Source organism: Neoarius graeffei, chromosome 10, assembly GCF_027579695.1.
Source record: "Neoarius graeffei isolate fNeoGra1 chromosome 10, fNeoGra1.pri, whole genome shotgun sequence".
NCBI lineage: Eukaryota > Metazoa > Chordata > Actinopteri > Siluriformes > Ariidae > Neoarius > Neoarius graeffei.
In genome coordinates, this window is record NC_083578.1 from 62896688 (window position 1) to 62919389 (window position 22702).

General features: G+C 43.0%; 2 protein-coding genes across 4 annotated transcripts in view; one reads left to right on the plus strand and one right to left on the minus strand.

Moving 5' to 3' along the window:
* stk38a (serine/threonine kinase 38a) overlaps nt 1–14154 on the minus strand; it is a 98732-nt gene extending 84578 nt beyond the window's left edge. For both annotated transcript variants that reach the window (XM_060932045.1, XM_060932047.1), the window contains exon 1: nt 14050–14154. The gene's annotated coding sequence lies outside the window, so the exon portion shown is untranslated. The remainder of the gene's footprint in view (nt 1–14049) is intronic.
* Nucleotides 3651–22702, plus strand: part of slc38a5a (solute carrier family 38 member 5a) — a 48433-nt gene continuing 29381 nt past the window's right edge. Inside the window, exons 1-3 of one of the 2 annotated variants that reach the window (XM_060932044.1) lie at nt 3651–3800; nt 15998–16129; nt 21811–21892. In XM_060932044.1, the coding sequence (XP_060788027.1) occupies nt 16074–16129; nt 21811–21892 (138 nt within the window). In that variant the 5' untranslated portion in view covers nt 3651–3800; nt 15998–16073. Of the gene's footprint in view, nt 3801–14228; nt 14509–15997; nt 16130–21810; nt 21893–22702 lie in introns of those variants that run through there. The other variant, XM_060932043.1, reaches the window with a different exon arrangement.

The following is a 22702-nucleotide window of genomic DNA, read 5'->3' on the forward strand; positions in this document are numbered from 1 at the left end:
TTATTTCTTGTCTTATTTAATGAAGGTTGTAATAGAATTAGCCTACATTTGGCTTAAGCCGGATGAGACAGAGACATAATTTTATAGCCATTTGTTAAACCGCTGACAGGGAACGTAATTAACCGTTCCGGGAACGAAATTTTTTTGTTCTAACCGGTTCGGGAACGTCTATTTAATGGTGGAACCCAAAACCGGAAACGTTAAAATTCCGTTTCTGTTTGGAACGAACCAATAGGAAAAAAATTCCAGTTCAAAGCCCTGATTATAATCAAAAAATTTAAGGCTACTAATTCTGTTTGATTTGCTGACAGAATTTTTGAGCAATAATATAAACAAGATATGGGGAAGAGGAAGGAAAAAAAAATCTGGCACATTTTAATTGTGCGACAGTAATGACGTAAATACCAGCACAACAGAATAGCGTCCGAAAGCGTTTTTTCATTTTACCAATGAGCTCACTATATACAACCCCGATTCCAAAAAAGTTGGGACAAAGTACAAATTGTAAATAAAAACGGAATGCAATGATGTGGAAGTTTCAAAATTCCATATTTTATTCAGAATAGAACATAGATGACATATCAAATGTTTAAACTGAGAAAATGTATCATTTAAAGAGAAAAATTAGGTGATTTTAAATTTCATGACAACAACACATCTCAAAAAAGTTGGGACAAGGCCATGTTTACCACTGTGAGACATCCCCTTTTCTCTTTACAACAGTCTGTAAAGGCCTTTTTCCACTACCCTTTTTCAGCTCACTTCAGCCTGACACGGCTCGCGTTTCGACTACCTCAGAGCAGCACGACTCAACTCGCTTCAGCCCTGCTCAGCACCCAAAACTCGCACGGTTTTGGAGTGGGGCTGAAGCGAGCCAAACCGAGCCGAGTGGGGCTAGGGGCGTGAGCAGACACTCCCCTGTGCGCTGATTGGTGAGGAGGAGTGTCCTCACATGCCCACACACGCCCCGCGAGCACGCTGGGATCTGTAAACACCGTAAACCCGGAAGAAGAAGAATTACGAATTACGAGAATTTCTGAAGCCTTATGCGCCTCGCCTCATCTATACGCTCTTGCCAGTATCTGTTGGCGTTGTCGGTGACAACAAGCCACAGCACCAAGACCAGCAACACTAACGACTCCATGTCCTCCATGTTTATTGTTTACTATCCTGGGCGTGAGACTACCGCTTAAAAGATCACTGATGTCACTGTTTGTGCCGCCTAACGACATCACGTGACGTCCACCCACTTTCGCTAACTCCACCCAATGTGTCCACCCACTTCTAGCCAGCACGGTTCAGCGCGATTGTAGTCGAAATGCAACTCCAACAGCCCCGCTCAGCTCGACTCAGCCCAACTCAACCGTGTTGGTAGTGGAAAAGCGGCATAAACGTCTGGGGACTGAGGAGACAAGTTGCTCAAGTTTAGGGATAGGAATGTTAACCCATTCTTGTCTAATGTAGGATTCTACACAGCAAAATCCCCAGTGTTGAATTAACACCCAGAGTGTTGATTTAACACCCTATTGTGTTTATATAGGTCCAATTGGACACAACTTAAATCTGAAAGTGTTAATTCAACACTGAGGAATTTGCTGTGTACTTGCTCAACTGTCTTAGGTCTTTTTTGTCGTATCTTCTGTTTTATGATGCGCCAAATGTTTTCTATGGGTGAAAGATCTGGACTGCAGGCTGGCCAGTTCAGTACCCGGACCCTTCTTCTACACAGCCGTGATGCTGTAATTGATGCAGTATGTGGTTTGGCATTGTCATGTTGGAAAATGCAAGGTCTTCCCTGAAAGAGACGTCGTCTGGATGGGAGCATATGTTGCTCTAGAACCTGGATATACCTTTCAGCATTGATGGTGTCTTTCCAGATGTGTAAGCTGCCCATGCCACACGCACTAATGCAACCCCATACCATCAGAGATGCAGGCTTCTGAACTGAGCGCTGATAACAACTTGGGTCGTCCTTCTCCTCTTTAGTCCGAATGACACGGCGTCCCTGATTTCCATAAAGAACTTCAAATTTTGATTTGTCTGACCACAGAACAGTTTTCCACTTTGCCACAGTCCATTTTAAATGAGCCTTGGCCCAGAGAAGACGTCTGCGCTTCTGGATCATGTTTAGATACGGCTTCTTCTTTGAACTATAGAGTTTTAGCTGGCAACGGCGGATGGCACGGTGAATTGTGTTCACAGATAATGTTCTCTGGAAATATTCCTGAGCCCATTTTGTGATTTCCAATACAGAAGCATGCCTGTATGTGATGCAGTGTCGTCTAAGGGCCCGAAGATCACGGGCACCCAGTATGGTTTTCCAGCCTTGACCCTTACGCACAGAGATTCTTCCAGATTCTCTGAATCTTTTGATGATATTATGCACTGTAGATGATATTTTCAAACTCTTTGCAATTTTATACTGTCGAACTCCTTTCTGATATTGCTCCACTATTTGTCGGCGCAGAATTAGGGGGATTGGTGATCCTCTTCCCATCTTTACTTCTGAGAGCCGCTGCCACTCCAAGATGCTCTTTTTATACCCAGTCATGTTAATGACCTATTGCCAATTGACCTAATGAGTTGCAACTTGGTCCTCCAGCTGCTCCTTTTTTGTACCTTTAACTTTTCCAGCCTCTTATTGCCCCTGTCCCAACTTTTTTGAGATGTGTTGCTGTCATGAAATTTCAAACGAGCCAATATTTGGCATGAAATTTCAAAATGTCTCGCTTTCGACATTTGATATGTTGTCTATGTTCTATTGTGAATACAATATCAGTTTTTGAGATTTGTAAATTATTGCATTCCATTTTTATTTACAATTTGTACTTTGTCCCAACTTTTTTTGGAATCGGGGTTGTACTTTAATGTAAAACAACACAAATTTTCACTAAATGCTTCCATTTCAATGATGTAAAGTGTAGTTATAGTTGACAGCGACAGGCAAAAATCCTGTTTCCTAAGTGCTGTAGAGGCTTTATTCATGTCTCAGACATACATGTAGGTTGTTGTGAAGGACACATGCCGCCCACATAAATATGTATTTGGGCGGTACGGTGGTGTAGTGGTTAGCATGGTCGCCTCACAGCAAGAAGGTTCTGGGTTCGAACCCAGGGCCTTTCTGTGTGGAGTTTGCATGTTCTCCCCGTGTCTGCGTGGGTTTCCTCCGGGTGTTTCGGTTTCCCCCACAGTCCAAAGACATGCAGTTAGTTTAATATGGGACGGCCTTGAGCGAGGTACCTAATTCCCAACTGCTCCCCGGGCACTGTTAGCATGGCTGCCCACTGCTCTGGGTATGTGTGTGTGCTCGTTGCTCATGTGTGTGTTCACTGCTTCAGATGGGATAAATGCAGAGAGGAAATTTCACAAGTGTGTGATGAATAAAGTTGTGCTTTCTTTCTTTCTTAAAGTCAGTAGGACCCAAATGCTGAATCAGCCATTTATAGACACAGGATCTGGGAAAGACCCAGAGAGGACGAAAGCAGGTACAGGGTACTTCCAAAACTATAAATAAAATACTCCGCAAGAACCGTTACATCACATTAGCACAGTTGTCACCTAAGAAGCAGGAAGCTGAGGTTTCCACGTGCTCGGGGGGTGGGGCAAAAGCATCAGCGCGCTTTTTTTTTCCAGCATGTGGTTTATTATATTCAAGTTCTCATTCAAATGATCATTCTCTCAGTTCCTTGGTCCTACTCTATTCCATCTGTCCATTCAGCCTGTTCCATTCTCCATCACCAACAAGCCATCCAAACACACAGGACCAGACAGACGTTAACTTCAGGCCTCTTATAAGAAAGGTAAGGACAGTCTAATAATAAATTCTTTTAACAGGTTAGCAAAAATGTTAAATCTAAATAGTCGTGTTTATTATTATTACTACTACTACTACTATCTTACTATTTTTTCCTTCTTTAACTATACTGTTAATATTAAAGCATTAAAGAGCTTGTTCAAAGGTCAGTCTGTCTTTCAGTCTCAAATTGGATCCAGGTATTGCTTTATAAGCTATAATACTCTTTCTGCTTCTTGATCTCTTCCCCTCCCCCAATTTATTGTAATATTAATATTTTGTGTGTAATTATACTAAGAGCCTTTTTTGGTGAATTTGAATGTCTCCTTTGTTTGGTTGCGCGCGCTATCACTTCCTGTGGTAACATGTGTGTAACACGTGAATTATTTTGCACATGCGCACACACGCATATCTTAATTACTATCCTTATGAGAATATTTCACTGACAATTATTACCCTTAATAGAAGCCTAACCTTCATTCCAGGAGACAAAAGGAAAGTTTGTTTAACCAAGAGCTCGATATTTGAGGCCATTTGATCCCCAGAAAGATATAAAAACATGTCCATACACGTTATCAATCCACCATCTCATTACATCTAGTTGATTTTCAGTGAACTTCTCCAGAAGTGAATATGTGGCTTATCATTTTTCCCAGTTCTGTGAATTTCCCTTGAATTTCAGGATAATTACAGCCAGATCTAGGTGGGAACTCCCCCAACATGCGCTCTCTTCCCTTACTCAGTCTGTTGGCATGGAACATGGGTGAAACTTGTAACTTTAAATGTCTAATTTTATACACAGAGCTGTACTGTATACAGTATGGTATACTTGGACATCTGCAACTTTATTTCTTATGGACACCTGTAGTTTATGAAGATGTTGAAACAGTAAACAATTATATATATATATATATATATATATATATATATATATATATATATATATATATATATATATATATTGTTTACTGTTTCAACATTTTTCATAAACTACAGGTGTCCATAAGAAATAAAGTTTAATGGTTTAAAGAATCCAGCCATGCTGTTGTAAGAACATATAAATGTTCTCAGTGAAAGCAATGTGTGCTGAATGACTCATTCTGCTGCTTCTACTTTGCATCATGGGTAAATCATTCACATCCTGCTCTCTGACGACATTTAAGAACCATTCCATCATGCAGTTTCTGATTAGGAAAAAAAGTACACATCTCAGTATCTCAGGAGTCAATATCGCACACAAAATATGGGTTAAGAATTATAAGGAGGCTGATGCCTGTTAGTCTAGATTTAATAGCTATAGATCCTGAATGACTAGTTCCTCATATATTTAATCACTGTGATACCTTGCATAGTTTTTTTTTTAAGGCTTTTATACGAAAAAGGAATTTCACTCCATTAGCACCAGTAGTTTACAGATGAATTAGAGCCAAAATTGACAGAATTTTATTGGACGTACCAAATTTTTCATTGCCTACAGGGAGTATTGCTTTTATTATTATTCATCTCATCTCATTATCTCTAGCTGCTTTATCCTGTTCTACAGGGTCGCAGGCAAGCTGGAGCCTATCCCAGCTGACTACGGGCGAAAGGCGGGGTACACCCTGGACAAGTCGCCAGGTCATCACAGGGCCGACACATAGACACAGACAACCATTCACACTCACATTCACACCTACGCTCAATTTAGGTGGGGTTTACATTAGACCGTATCAGCGGATCATCAGATTAACGTTATTAAAACGATTAGTGTGCACACAGCAACGCCAATATACGATTCGCGTGCACATAGCAACGCCAGTACACGGATACGCTTGGCTCAGCAGGCATCCTGCGCTCCAAGTCACTCCGCCCTGAACAGCGAGTGCCCTCTGGAGGGTGTGCACTCCGGCCCTGCGCAGCTCACAGAGCGTGCGAGTGAAGCGCACGAGCAGTGATTCGGGACTGAGCCGCTGTGTGTGTGATCTCAGTGCATGTCGGGCATGCGCATCACTTACCACTTGCAAGTGGAAGGATGGCAAGCCTAAAGACAATCATAACTACACAATGGGCAGTATTTGCATCATTTTCATACTTTTATACTCTTTAATGAAAGGTGATACAAGGCGGAAGTCCGCGACATTTTTCAGCAGTCGCGTCACATGACCAACGCCAGCGAATCAGGAAGGTGGATGTCACAGTGACGTTGTCCAATGACGACGCCAGCTAGAGCTCAGCACAGCGTATCCGCGTATCTCAATGTTTACACAGCACCGGACCAGACACGATCTGGATTGAATACGTGGACGCTGGCGGATTCCCGTTTCCCGGCGTTTTAATGTAAACGGACAGTGCATCCGCGAAGAAAACGAGACAGATACGGTCTAATGTAAACTTGGCCTTAGAGTCACCAGTTAACCTAACCTGCATGTCTTTGGACTGTGGGGGAAACCAGAGCACCCAGAGGAAACCCACGCGGACACGGGGAGAACATGCAAACTCCGCACAGAAAGGCCCTCGCCGGCCACGGGGCTCGAACCCGGACCTTCTTGCTGTGAGGCGACAGCGCTAACCACTACACCACCGTGCTGCCCTTTTATTATTATTATTATTATTATTAACTTTTTTGAAACAATTATTTGCTTTGTTGTCATATTTTTCCATTTTGGCATGTTTTATCATTTGCATTTAGCAACGTTTTTTTCCTTTTCTCAGTCCATGACCCACTCTTGTGTCATGACCCACTAGTTGAGAAACACTATTCTAATGGTAGGGCAAGCACTTTTCTGCTGTGCCACTTGAGAACATGTGAACCAGGGTTTACTAACATGTTTAATAGCAAATGATTTAAAAGCTAACCTGGATGTAAAGGGTCTGACTGCAAAGTTGAATTCCGGGCAAAAATGTTCTGGTTGTATTGCTTTTGGAGTTTCGAGATGTTCCGCTGCTGCACACACCGTGCATCTTTTGTTTAAATGTTTTAACGAGATAAAAAGCATCCTGCATTTTTTGATTCCGGAGATTGTTGAAGCAAGTGAGCAACAATATCACATGACCACCGTGGGGCATGTTTGACCTACTTTTAACCAAAACAAGTCGGCATGGGCAAACATGGCAGACTCCTCTATCCTGCCAGCTAAAAGCCAGTGGAAAAGAAAAGGAAAATATGAAAGTGAATCAGCTAGAAAGCACGCCAGAAAAGCTATGGAAACCAAAAAGTTGTCTGCAAGAATTTTCATGAAGGGACCAGATCGACCGCTGGAATCAACTGAAGGATGAAACAGGTGCGAAATCTGACACGCTTGTCTTAAGTATGGAGTCTGAGTATGGAGTTATACACCTAATGTTTTGATCTTACAGAGAAACAATAACACAAAAGCAGTAAGAGAAAAGATATAACCATCTTTTGTTCCCTGGATCTATTTGTGAATATCAATCACAAATTACATCCCTGCGACTCAAAACTCTCCGAGGTCGATGCAGAGTCACGATGTTTTCCAAGCGTCGCCATCTTGGTGTGATGCAGTTGCATCTCATCTCATCTCATCTCATCTCATTATCTCTAGCCGCTTTATCCTGTTCTACAGGGTCGCAGGCAAGCTGGAGCCTATCCCAGCTGACTACGGGCGAAAGGCAGGGTACACCCTGGACACCTTTCTTTATTTTTTGTAACATGCCATAATAATTTGGCATAAGATATTTATATCTTAATTCATTTTTGTACTAATTTCGTGCAAGCGTGTCACACCTGCATGCCTTGGTGCGTGCATCAGATAGACTCTCAGGCGTGCTCTGGACAGCGCATGTTCTGTAAACAACTCGCACCTGCACAGGATTAAGGCACACCTATATAAAAACTGTGAAAATGCACTTACTTTGCGAAGTATTGAGTTGCATTGCCGACACATTACCGAGCCTTATTTCCTTGTTTGGTTTCCAGATCCCTGATTTCCTGTTTCTCGTCTTTGATTCTGCCAAGTCTATGATAGCCTGTTTGTGCCTCGCTCGATCTACTGCCGGTTTCACTGTTTTACGATTTTGCCTGCGGTTCTGGATTGTTTACCTGTCTTCACTTGTATTAATAAACACACCTTCTGCACTTACATCCATCTCCCAACCATCTCTGACAGAATACTTCGCACTCCCTGACAAAGAGAATGCACATTCATTTGTTCATACGTCATGTTCAGGAACAAACTAATGTTAATGGCGCTAAAACAGCCACCGTCAAATGGTGTGGTTGGAGTCTTGTTCTCGGACTTGACTCAGATCAACAGTGGACTCGACTCAATTTTTTTTTAATGACTTGGACTTGACTCGGACTTGAACACTAGGGACTCGAGACTGGACTTGGACTTGAGGTTTAGTGACTCGACTACAACACTGCTCTGAAATAGCATTAAAAAAAGGCTGGTAGTGTCAGAAAATTTTTATTACAAGCTACAGTGCTGGTCTAAAAGACACTTGTAGGACAACGACAGGTGGGACGGTGGTGTAGTGGTTCGCACTGTCGCCTCACAGCAAGAAGGTTCCAGGTTTGAACCTCACAGCCTTTCTGTGTGGAGTTTGCATGTTCTTCCTGTGTCTGCTTCGGTTTCCCCCAAAGACATGTGGTTAGGTTAACTGACTACTCTAAATTGCCTATAGGTGCAAATGGTTGAGAGGAGAAAACCTCTATAATAATCCAGTAGAAGGCAATGGGAAACCATTACTGTAATTCGTGCCTAGAAACTTTGATGGCTGGAGAAGAGCCGTCAGAGCGGCCATGTCACTGCAGCGATATGCCAAATAAAGAGAGAGGACAATGACATAATGTAGTCATTTTCTTTCCAGCTAATTTTGTAGAAACCAGCAACAGTAATCTAGCTTTGGAAAAGATCCAACTGAAAAATCCCACCCCTCCCCTCAGCCTTCTTTCCAAAGCCACTCCTCTAAAACACATGAACGTGCACTGCCTGACTACTACTGGAAGACCAGCTCACAAGAGGAGAACATTGAGGAGAGAATCGTAGCACCTCGTTGTTATATCCATCTACCTCATGTTGTGTTCACATGTAAGAAAACACCTAACATTATTGTATTGAATGTGAACAACGAACATGGCGATTGTTAATTCTCACAGCTGTCGACTAGCTTGCTAGGTTTAGCAGTAGGTTTGCAATATACCTGCCTAGTCTTGTGGAAGTCACGCACAATGAGTGCACGGGCAGACTGTGCGCAGGTAGGTAGGTAGACAGGCCTGGAATGAAATGATTGGACAACTTTTTACAGCTCTGCAACTGCCACAGATGACGGATTTTATCAGAATCACTTTTATTGCCAGGTATGTGGACACACACGAGGAATTTGACTCCGGTTCACTTAGCTCTCATAGTACAAAACAGATAAAAAAGCGTATACACAAAACAAACAAACAAGCAAACAACAACAAAATAGGTGCATAGTGCAAAGTAATCCAGGTAAGTCAAGTATGGAATAGTTAAATAAATATAAAGTATACAGTGTGCACAGAATGACGGTATAAGTGTTCAGATATTTTACAAGTGATATTACTGATATATGAATCTGGATTTTAGCTGTTCATCACAGAAAGGATTTCCCTTTTGGTGCAATATGGTGCATAGTGCAAAGATGAATAGTAAATTTAAATAAGTATAAATATAAGTAACAGTGAGCACAGAATGACAGTATGAGTGTGCAGATATTTTGCAAGTGATATTACTGATATATGAATTTGGATTTTAGCTGTTCATCACCGAGACAGCCTGAGGGAAGAAACTGTTCTTGTGCCTGGTTGTTTTTGCATACAGTGATCTATATCGCCTCCCTGAGGGGAGAAGATTAAACAGATTGTGACCAGGGTGTGATGGGTCCGCAGAGATGTTACCTGCCCGTTTTCTGACTCTGGACAAGTATAAGTCTTGGATGGAGGGCAGGTTGACACCAATAATTTTCTCTGCAGACCTTATTGTCCGTTGTAGTCTGTTCTTCTCCTGTTTGGTGACCGATCCAAACCAAACAGTGATGGAAGAGCAAAGAACAGACTAAATGATGGCAGAGTAGAATTGCGTCAGCAGCTCCTTAGGCAGGTTGGGCTTCCTGAGCTGGCGCAGAAAGTACAACCTCTGCTGAGCCTTTTTGATGTTAGTGACTGTGTTTGTCTCCCACTTCAAGTCCTGAGACATTGTGGAACCCAGAAACCTGAAGCTTTCACCGGCAGTCACAGTGTTGTTGGTGATGGTGGTGGGCAGCAGAGTGGGGGGGCTCCTCCTAAAGTCCACTGTCATCTCCACAGTTTTGAGTGTGTTCAGCTCCAGATTGTTCTGACCGCACCACCAGACCAGCTGTTCAACCTCCCATCTGTATGCAGACTCGTCACCGTCCCGGATGAGGCCGGTGACCGTTGTATCGTTTGCAAATTTCAGGAGTTTAACAGACGGGTCTCTTGAGGTGCAGTCGTTGGTATAAAGGGAGAAGAGCAGTGGGGAGAGCACACACCCTTGGGGGGCGCCAGTGCTGACAGTCCGAGTACTGGATATGATGCTCCCCATCCTCACCTGCTGCTCCCTGTCAGTCAGGAAGTTTGTGATCCACTGACAGGTGGAGGAGGGCACAGTGAGCTGGGTGAGCTTGGTGTGGAAGATGTCTGGAACAATGGTGTTGAATGCCGAACTGAAGTTCACAAACAGAATCCTGGCATACGTCCCTGCAGAGTCAAGGTGTTGCAGGATGTAGTGCAGTCCCATATGGACCCTTTTCACGTGACGTCACGACAAACGCGGCTGCCATTTTGGACGTGTACTACCAGTAGTTTACCACAGCCAGCATTGAGGAACGGCAGCAAAGAAAGTTTTTACTTTCAGCAAGACTTCCATCATGCCACTATATTGTAGTGCACCTGGATGTAGTAACCATCAATAAACAAGGCAAGGGTTATCATTTTATCGGATCCCGACGGAGAAGATGGATAGCGGCCATTAACAGATTGGCAGCCCTCGGCATACCAACGCTTGTGTAGTGACCACTTTGTTGGAGGTAAGACGAATAAAATTAGCCAGAAAAGGCATTACATTGCTGCTAACATTCTGTGGCGGCGAGTGCGTAACCAAATAGGTTAAAATAACCCATTGTAACCTCTTTGTTCTTCTGTAGTAGCTATTGTTGACTAGCTAATGTCAACAACATAGTAGCTAGTATGTTACTGTAGCAATGTTTACGTTCAGTCATTTGGATGACTGTTAAAACCTTTCAGTCTCAAGTTTTTCCTTTATTGTATTTACTAGTTTACTGTAATTATGATCCAGCAGCTATTTACACCGGATCCAGTGTAAATAGCTGCCGGAGCCAACGTCCGAGGTTCCGGAGCGCGCTCCGGCTTGCTCGCCCTCAAATTAAGCAGCGCGCGCCAGCTTGCTCCCGGAGTGCTCCGGCCGAGGTTCCCCTCAAACTAAGCAGCGCGCGCCGGCTTGCTCCGGAGTGCTCCGGCCGAGGTTCCCCTCAAATTAAGCAGCGCGCGCCGGCTTGCTCCGGCCGAGGTTCCCCTCAAATTAAGCAGCGCGCGCTGGCTTGCTCCGGAGCAAGCCGGAGCGCGCTCCGTAACCTCAGCCGGAGCACTCCTGGAGCAAGCCAGAGCGCGCTCCGGAACCTCGGACGTTGGCGTATATGTGTATGGCGATGGGTTTTTAATGACATAGGTATACAGATCATGTGGGCCGAAGTCAGGTAAAGACGAGGGCTTCGTGTACTTCCGTACGTCAGTGAACAATCCTGGTGGAAGCAGGTAAACGTCGTTCTCTAAGCCTGCTAACCTCAATTTTTGCAAATACCTCTCCCTCTGCTCGCCCTGTAAATGCCCTACGTCGCTGGATAGTGAAGGTATTTTCTGCATCTCGCTCCTTTTTCTTTTATGTTTTTCGTTTGTCGCCTTCCTCGCATTCAAACTGATTCGAGCCGAAGTCCACTACATGTCCAAAATGGCGGTCGCGTTTACGAAGGTCACGTGACTGAAAAGGGTCTATTGATTGCATCATCCGCTGACCTGTTTGCCCGGTAGGCAAACTGCAGGGGGTCCAGCAGGGGGTCTGTGATGTCCTTCAGGTGTGACAACACCAGTCTCTCGAAGGACTTCATGACTACAGATGTGAGAGCTACAGGCCTGTAGTCATTCAGTCCTGTGATGGTGGTTTTCTTGGGAACCGGGATTATTGTGGAGCGTTTGAAGCATGAGGGGACTTCACACAGCTCCAGGGATCTATTGAAGATCTGGGTGAAGATGGGAGCCAGCTGATCAGCACAGACCTTCAGATAGGAGGGTGACACACCATCTGGGCCAGGTGCCTTCCTGATCTTCTGTCTGCGAAAAAGCTGACAAACATCCTCTTCACAGATCTTGTGATCTTGTGCTGGTGTGGGGTCAGAGGCGAGAGGAGGCAGAATAACAGGGGGTGTGAATGGGTCTTTAATGTCTGAGGGGGGGAGAGGTGTGAATTTGTCGAATCTGGAGTAGAACACATTCAACTCGTCAGCCAGTTGATGGTTCATTGCAGTGTAGGGGGATGGTCTCCTGTAGTTAGTGATATTCTTCAGGCCTGTCCACACTGATGCCGGATCGTTGGCTGAAAGGCTGTTTTTGATCCTTTCAGCGTAGCTCCTCTTAGGTGGTGTTTACATTAGACCGTATCCATATCGTTTTCGTTGCGGATGCACTGTCCGTGCACATTAAAACGCCAGGAAACGACTCCACAGGCGGAACAATTTGAATCCGCCAGGGCCCACTTAGGCTACGTTTACATTAGACCGTATCTGTCTCGTTTTCTTCGCGGACGCACTGTCCGTTTACATTAAACCCCCTGGAAAAGCCAGGAAACGGGAATCCGCCAGCGTCCACGTATTCAATCCAGATCGTGTCAGCTCCGGTGCTGTGTAAACATTCAGAATACGCGAATACGCTGTGCTGAGCTCTAGCTGGCATCTCATTGGACAACGTCACTGTGACATCCACCTTCCTGATTCGCTGGCGTTGGTCATGTGACGCGACTGCTGAAAAACGGCGCGGACTTCCGCCTTGTATCACCTTTCATTAAAGAGTATAAAAGTATGAAAATACTGCAAATACTGATGCAAATACTGCCCATTGTGTAGTTATGATTGTCTTTAGGCTTGCCATCCTTCCACTTGCAAGTGGTAAGTGATGTGCGCTGGGATCACACACACAGCGGCTCAGTCCCGAATCGTGGCTTGTGCACTTCACTCGCGCGCTGTGTGAGCTGCGCAGGGCCGGAGTGCGCACCCTCCAGAGGGCACTCACTGTTCAGGGCGGAATGATTTGGAGCGCAGGATGCCTGCGGAGCCGAGCGTATCCGCGTATTGGTGTTGCTGTGTGCACGGCTAACGGTTTTAGTGTAAACACGAATCGTTTTAAGAACATTAATCTGATGATCCGCTGATTCGACGTAATGTAAACGTAGCCATATTCAACCCAGTACGTATCTGATCCGGTGCTGTGTAAACATTGAGGAACGAGGATACGCAGTGCTGAGCTCTAGCTGACGTCGTCATTGGACAACGTCACTGTGACATCCACCTTCCTGATTCGCTGGTGTGACATCCACCTTCCTGATTCGCTGGCGTTGGTCATGTGACTCGACTGCTGAAAAACGGCGCGGACTTCACTTCCTGCTATTTGTGTGTGTACGCGAATCGTTTTAAAAACGTTAATCTGATGAGCCGCTGATTCTAAATAATGTAAACAGGGCCTTAGCTGATTTCACCTCTTTCGTCAGTGTTTCTGGCCTGTTTGTACAGGACTCTGTCCCCACTTCTGTAGGCCTCCTCCTTGGCCTGGTGAAGCTGTCTGAGTTTTGCAGTGAACCAGGGTTTGTTGTTATTGTATGTGCGGAAGGTCTTGGTGGGCACACACGTATCCTCAGAAAAACTGATGTAAGATGTCACAGTATCAGTCAGTTCATATCAGTTTATATTTTTATAGTCATAGATTTTGATTTATTCATTGCTGTTGGGGTGTAGAGACAATTTCAAGAAGTATCACAAAAAATGCTTCTAAAATAAATTGCCTACCTTGCCTTTAATCTCAGGTCTACTGTTAGAGAGGATAAAGAGGTGGGTAAAGTTTGGTGTGTGTTTATGGCTTCACTGGACCAGGTGCACATGGTAACCTTTGAAAAGTCTGATCTCTTAATCTCATTACAAATGCTCCACAACCAACAGGATGAAAATACACACACACACACGGATACATACAACAAAACACACAGACCTACCGGTGTCAGGCCGTCTCATCAGTTCATTCTTTCTCTCTGTCATTCACAGACGAAAACACTTTCATGTGCATACATGCTTTTATGGCTGTCCTTTGTTTAAATGTCTAGTAACACACATGCGCGCGCACACACACACCTTCCTTCCACACACTCCCACTATCGCCGCTGTGTTTGTGTAAAGACAGGTACGAGGTGAAACACAACACTGCTGTATAACGACGTGTGCAACATGTATTACAGCAACCTACACGTTTCAGAGGATTCGAAGTGAAACTATGAAACAGAGAAGAAAGCAAGCACTGCGAGTTGTTCTTTCGCTCTTGCATGAATCAGTTCTCCCTGGCAGGAGTGGCTAGTGAGTGGTAGCGTAAGCACCAATAACGACTAAGTCTTGCATCAGACAGGGAGCACACATACTCAAGTGAGATCTACTGCTACGGCTTCTCCGCGTGTCGTGTGGTTAGTTGATATTTTCTTGCTTTACATTTTATCTTAAGTGTAGATTTGAGAAAGGAAGAACACCGAGTGTTAAAGTCTTAGTTTGACTGCATGTGGATATGCTTTGATAATATAATAGTCTGTTAATCATTGAAATATGTCCATGACAGCTAGTTTTGCTTTTATCCAAAACTGGGAATAGTTTTGCTCTTTAAATAAGAAACTATATTCCTCATTCAATCTAATAACTGATTAAACTGTGGATTTAAGAATATACTTTCATATACTCTTTAAAGACTGGTTTCAGATTTTTTTTCCCCCATTCGAGTTCATGGAAAGATGACTACAGGTTGGAATTTAATCAGTGATGCGTGTTCTTTTTCCTTATAATCATAATATTCCATAGAAGGAACCAGTATGTGTTACGGTTTGTGAAAATGTTATACCTGAGTTTCACTCATATGTTTATTTGGTGTTTAAGATATAAAAAGCATCTCCTTCTTTGGCGTTTCAGTGATAGTCTAGAAGGAATGCAGTGTGTGGCTCCAAAAAAGCCTGATGTCACACACTGTAAACGGAAAGGAATGAATGAGCAACTAGGACTGAGAGCAACGTTCTGCCAAAAGCTGATTAATTCTGTCTGAGACGCTGCAGTTCCTGATCCACAAGCTTACAGCTGCTCTCTATGCTACAAATTCTTGATGTGATGTTGGTCAGCATATAAACCAAGTCTTTTCCAGTATGCCAACTGCTACGTCTTGAGCTTTATCTGTACCAGAAGGCATATCTTGCTTTGTGTTTATTTTGTATACACCAGGATACATGGATTTGACAGCGTTTAACATGGAGGTTGAGTGTATTGTCCGTCTACCTGCATTTGTATTACCAGTGTTTCATTTGGAGTCTTTTCCTTCTCATAGTTTGCAAATGATTAGGCAGCAGTGCTTATTCAGACGGAACCATGTGCCACAAATTAAACTGTAGCTTTTTTTTCCCCCCGAAATGGGCGTTTAATTGCATTACAGGACTACATGGGACCAGCAATGTTAATGTATTTAACTAGCTTGGAGTTACAGGAGGTTCAGGTAACGAGACTAAGAAGAAAACAACCAGCATGTATGCAGATTTCTCATACACACACGTGATTAGTTTAGACTAAAATTTCCACAACGTGCATTATTTTACTGCAGTCCTCAAATGCTTACACTAATCAAACCTTACATTTGGGCACAGTCTTTAATAGGTTTCTTTAGTTTTGCTTTTCATTTTAGCACCGATCCACTGTTCAACTAGTCAACAATATACAAATCCCAGGCCCCTTCTGTCTACGAACTAAGGATATTACATGTTTTTGTGAATGAGCACAAACCTTTACTCCAGTCTGGCTGTTGGGATATGCATGTTTTTTTCAGTGTGTTCTAGCAGAGAAAACTGAGCATGTGTTTTAAACATCCTGTAAGCCTTAACACTTGTATTAAATGCTTGGATTTATTTATTTTTTTTCCCCCAGACACCATTTTCAGAGTTTGTCCTCAGAAGAACGTGTTCATAACAAAACCTAAGCATCCCCGTCCTCTCACTACACCATGGAGCTTGAGAAGATGATGAACGGCCACTATAAGAAGAGAAGCGAGGAGGACGGGTATGTTTAAAGCTCTCATGTCCTGCTCCGATCACACCATCTCCAACTTTATTTCATTCCCAGTTAATATGACTAAAATGAGTTGGCGTTCCGATGATATTCAAATAGTTCTTGGCAAGATTATGTAGTATGACCTGAATGCATCTTGAGTGAGTTGCAAAAGGTGTTTCAAAATTTGAAAGTTTAAAAAAAAAAAACCATTTGAGATAAGATCAGTCTACTGACAACATGTTCTATCGCAACACTTTCACCTCACATTTAACTTCATTGTGGAAAATTCTGAGACTTGTGCAAAAATTTAGAAAGACTTTACTAACTGCTGTTGGGTTTCTTGTTATAAATAGGCAGCAGGTTCATGAGTTTCAACTGAGGCTAATTAGTAACCATAGCAACCTAGTATTTTGGTCATTCTGACCCCTGGTGGACAGATATAGTATTATACTGAGCAAGCATGACTCAGCTAAAACCTTACTGCGGCTGCTTATAGGGATTTCTGCTCGAGTCTTACATAAATTAATCCCAGAAAATGATCTCGAAATGATGTTAATCTGCTTTATTATATGAAACATTAGCTCTGATTGGTGCTGCCATTCAAATGGGTGTAGTGTAAGCAACAAAAGACAAACTAAAGCTAGTTACAGCACTTTTTAAAGGAGCAGTCTGTTATTTTATACCTCTCTACTGACAGAAAGACTATTATCAGGTGTAATGAAACACTGATGAGATTTCAGCTAGTAGCTTAGACCATTAAAAAAAAGGTAAAATGCCAGGCAGAGTTTTTCGAATTCGCCATCTTAATATTTTTAAATGTCAAGAAATTATCCATCCATCCATCAATCCATCCATTATCTCTAGCCGCTTATCCTGCCCTACAGGGTCGCAGGCAAGCTGGAGCCTATCCCAGCTGACTACGGGCGAAAGGCGGGGTACACCCTGGACAAGTCGCCAGGTCATCACAGGGCTGACACATAGACACAGACAACCATTCACACTCACATTCACACCTACGGTCAATTTAGAGTCACCAGTTAGCCTAACCTGCATGTCTTTGGACTGTGGGGGAAACCGGAGCACCCGGAGGAAACCCATGCAGACACGGAGAGAACATGCAAACTCTACATAGAAAGGCCCTCGTCGGCCACGGGGCTCGAACCCAGGACCTACTGTGAGGCGACAGTGCTAACCACTACACCACCGTGCTGCCCCTAGAATATTATATAAATAATATTTAATAAATATTAAATATATATAAATTATATGATAAAATCGAAGGAAGATGGGCGGCACGGTGGTGTAGTGGTTAGCGCTGTCGCCTCACAGCAAGAAGGTCCTGGGTTCAAGCCCCGTGGCCGGCGAGGGCCTTTCTGTGTGGAGTTTGCATGTTCTCCCCGTGTCCGCGTGGGTTTCCTCCGGGTGCTCCGGTTTCCCCCACAGTCCAAAGACATGCAGGTTAGGTTAACTGGTGACTCTAAATTGACCGTAGGTGTGAATGTGAGTGTGAATGGTTGTCTGTGTCTATGTGTCAGCCCTGTGATGACCTGGCGACTTGTCCAGGGTGTACCCCGCCTTTCGCCCATAGTCAGCTGGGATAGGCTCCAGCTTGCCTGCGACCCTGTAGAAGGATAAAGCGGCTAGAGATAATGAGATGAGATGAGATGAATCTAAGGAAGATGTAGATAATATGTAACTAGATCTAACTGGAAAAGGCCAATCTGGATCACTCGAAATCAGCATTTACTAACTACTTCTAAACTGAGCACGAGGTCTTGACAGTACGGTATGTCCCGAGCCGTAGGCAAGGTCCGTACAAAAAGACCTCGGTCTGATAGTTTCTCGTAAAGACCGAGCAAGTGAGGTTAATGAGTTTATTATACGGCTTTTTCATTTCTAAGATTAAAATAGACGGTGGGCGGCACGGTGGTGTAGTGGTTAGCACTGTCGCCTCACAGCAAGAAGGTCCGGGTTCGAGCCCCGTGGCCGGCGAGGGCCTTTCTGTGTGGAGTTTGCATGTTCTCCCCGTGTCCGCGTGGGTTTCCTCCGGGTGCTCCGGTTTCCCCCACAGTCCAAAGACATGCAGGTTAGGTTAACTGGTGACTCTAAATTGACCGTAGGTGTGAATGTGAGTGTGAATGGTTGTCTGTGTCTATGTGTCAGCCCTGTGATGACCTGGCGACTTGTCCAGGGTGTACCCCGCCTTTCGCCCATAGTCAGCTGGGATAGGCTCCAGCTTGCCTGCGACCCTGTAGAAGGATAAAGCGGCTAGAGATAATGAGATGAATGACACTCATGGCTTCTCCCAAACAATTACAACAATTAACAAACACTACTAAAACAATTAGTCTGAGAGTAGACAATAAGTGAGTCTTTAAATGGGGAAAAAAAAGTTGAGGTATTTGATTGAACAGTTATAATAGGCACATAGTCAGTCAGTAGTGACTAAACTGTAATTATATGGGGGAACGAAAACCTTCCCATGTTCATGAACTTTTCACTGGTCATGTATATTTGGAAAGAATGATTGGAAAAGGTTATAGAGATCTTGCAGTCACGTGACCGGAAAGTACACAGCCGCCACCTTGTAGGTAAAAAACACCGCTGAATACTGCTGCACTCGTGTACAAAATGGATAAATTTCAACCGACGGACTACACGGCTCATTTTTCTAATGAATAGATAACTAGATATATGTCTAAAATAAACGACCTACAGATTAGTGACTCTTATCGCTTACCGGACGTAGTTTTCACGACCGTGTCAGTGGATATTGAACTGCCAGAGGTGGAATACCCAGACGTGTATAATTACCTCATTAACTTTCCCTCGCTGTTCAGTGGTGAAGCACTACGTGCTTATAAATCTCTGGACAGTTATCTTTACAGAAATTCAGGATTTGTCAGCCGCCCTCAGATGTGGCATCTTGTAAACAAGAAAATAACAGTCCTCATTGGACGGGTAAGTCACTTAAGTATTGAGTATAGCACTGACCAGCCGATTATAGAATAGAATAAGGTAATTCCAGCTGTAATTCCAAATCGTCCGTCTTGTTTACCATGGATCTGGCGTTGGAGAGGTAGAGGCTTAGCAGTGGAGATTTGAGTGGCTGTTTTCTGAGCTTAGTCAACAGGCCGGCTCTGCAGCCTCGCTTTTGCTTCCTCTCCTGACGCCGCCTCCTTCGCCTGCCAGACCCAATAACAATCCACGGAGACCCCGCTGGTCTTGCTATCTCGTCCGGAATGTTGTGCATGTGATGGAAATCGCTACAAACCGTCATTTTCTGCTGGAAACCAATGTCCAGTAAGTCCATACGGTTGTAGTGGATATTGAAGTCCGGTACAGACGAACAACACGTAAAAATACACACAAAAAACATAAAAAACGTGCACAGGTAGGGAGAGCTTGTAGCCGCAGCCGTTGTAGTAGAATTGTATATAGTAGGATTTTGCAGAAGAAAAGGTAGAAGTAGAAGCAGAAGTAGAACCAGAAGTAGAAGTAGAAGGCGGAAATATGGCGTTTGACCGACAAGATGGCGTCTGTTACAATTTGGATCGGCTGTGACGTCACATGCAAGATCTCTATTGCAGCTCTAGAAACACTTTAAATTGTACAAACATCACACAGTTGTTTGAAGATATTTTTTAACATTAAATGTAACATTATCTTCATTATCTGTATTTGAAAACTTTTCAACAACCAGGAAAATAATTCCAAAGGACGAATACTATGTGATTGTATTAGTTCAAGTTAGAAAATATCACTTGGGTCTAATTGTTATAAGTTAAATTAACTTATAACAAAGCTATCTTGTAAGTTTATTTTATAAGGAGAGATAAGTTAGTACTTTCCTGGCTAACATCAGCGATCTTTGATCAAGTAATCAGTATTTGAATTTGTATGAATGTGTGTGTGTGTGTGCACGCGCGCACGTTCTTGTTTGCTTTCACAGTTTTTGTTGAAACAAGAAAAGATAACAGTGACCTGAACAATTCGGTGATAAAATGAGAAACAGAGGCTAATAATAAAAAAAACACATTAGATTAGAAAGTTCATATTTTCAATAAAAAATGATTGTTTCTATCTAAGAGAGACATTCTAATAGAGATAGACTATACAGACAAAACTAGATCATTCCTTTCACTTTAATGCCTACAGATCTCTTTGAGGCAAAACTCCCACATGTATCATGTTTCTGAATAAAATCTGTGTGTCTCCATTTTCCATCTGTGATAAGAGAAACCAGATAAAGCATGCGATGTTTTGAGTAATTTAAAATGCTTATTAATGTATTGTATGAGGCGAAGGAAAAATACAGCCGCAGTGTTTTCTAATAAACTTTAGTATAATCAGTTAAAAAGCCTGAGATCATATGAGGAGTTTAAAGGTCACACCAATAAATCCTTCCTAAAGATGTACCCAGCCTAAAGATGTACCCAACTAAATTAGGCCAACCTAATTATGGAACTAGCTATTCTTCACTCATTGGGAAGATGTTTTAGCTTGTTAATTAATGTTCATGTCTAGATTGCTGCTGATATTTGGTGGTATTAAGAGGACGTGACTGTGTTGGATATTAAGAGGACTTTACATCACATTACTGGCATTTAGCAGATGCTCTTATCCAGAGCAACATACAACATACCCAGACAGCCTGGAGAGCAGTTGGGGGTTAGGTGCCTTGCTCAAGGGCACTTCGGCTATTCCTACTGGTCCAAGGAGTTGAACCAGTGACCTTATGGTCCCAAAGCTGCTTCTCTAACCATTAGGCCATGGCTTTCCCATGTGCTTTTATGGGTATTTCCCATAAATACCCATAAAAGCACAGCTACACTGGCACTGTCATCCCAATAATGGAGCATGGTGGCAGCAGCATCATGCTATTGGGGTGCTTCTCAGTGATGGGGATGGAGGCACTGGTCAGAACTGAGGGAAGGATGAATGTAGCCAAATGCAGAGAACATTTGAAGAAGACGTGTTCTAGAGTGCATACATCCTCAGAGTGGTGCAAAGGTTCACCTTTCAGTACAACAAGATGAAGCATACAGCCAAGACAGTGCTGGAGTGGCTTCAGGACAAGTCTCTGAATGGTCTTGAGTGACCCAGCCAAAGCCCAGATTTGAACTCCGTGGAATGTCTGTGGAGAGGACAAAGAACATAGACACATTCAAGGAACACAGACACAACATCCCATCTGGTTGAGCTTGAGAGTATCTGCCAGAGTGGGAGAAACAGCCCAAATCCAAAATGTCAGTTTTTGCTTTTTAATAAGTTTGCAAAAAAAAAAAAAATTCTAAACGTTTTCACTTTCTAAATTTTTTCACTTTGCCATTATGCATTATTGTGTTTAGGTTGAGGGCCAAGAAAGTATATTTAATCAATTTCTAATTAAATCTCAAAGAACGTAAAATTGAAGGGGTCTGTATACGTTCCCAGCTACTGTACATTATCTGAAAAACAAACAAACAAAACTGTATAGTGGTAAATACTTTGTAAACACTATGCAGTAGGATCATAGCATGAAATGGTAGAATGGTGGTAGAACATAGCTGTAGTACAATAAAATGTAGACGGAGACATGACTTACTGGAAACATTTTGAAATGAATAACTTCTAAGTTTTTCTCTACATGTGCTTCCCTTCTTTTTCTGAGTATTGAAAAAGCATGTACATTTTTGTTTGATTCCTAGGTTTGATACCCTGAACAATATAGCTGAGTGCGAAGAGTTGCAACCTAAGACTAATGAGAAGACAGAAACTAAGTTTACAGATGTAAGTATTATCATGTGCGCTCAGATTCTCATATAATCTTTCACATTTGTTATAAGTCTCTTTGAAAGTGCCGATACCTTTGTCAGGGGTGCCAAGATTTATGATTTAGCTGAAGCGTTTTAGTATTTTTTTTCCACCTTTGCCTACAGTGACATAGAAGTGTGAAAACTACACTCTTCTCTTCAACTAAAACAGCAGTCTGACTAAAGTTTGCCCGCACAAATCAATTCACTGAAGGGGAAATAACACAAGATGTGAAAGACATCTTGTGCATCCACCAACTTTGTTGGAGGAGGTTATGTTTTTGCTTCCGTTTGTTTGTCTTTTCCCAAAGTAACTCAAAAGGTAGTGAATGGATTTTGATGAAATTTTGAGGAAAGGTGGGTCAAGGTCCAAGAAACAATTGATTAGATTTTGATGCAAATGTATGTGATATGTATGTGGATCCAGGATTTTATTTTATTAAGAGGACGTGACTGGCAAATACCCATAAAAGCACAGCTACACTGGCACTGTCATCCCAACAATGAAGCATGGTGGTGGCAGCATCATGCTGTGGGGTGATTCTCAGTGCTGGGGATGGAGACACTGCTATAGTGGGATAGTATTAAGTATTTCTAGTTGATTAACAGGTTGTTCAGTGAATCGTTGGGTTAAAGGCGCTGTGAATCACCATTTCAGTCTACGTTGTGTAGAGTTTACATCATAATTTTCTTTTTTTTGTATTGAGCCTGTCTGTGTTCATATCTTGTTTGAACTTTGAAGTCCTGGTTGAAGTCTGTAAAGGACATGTAGTTATGTTAATTTTGT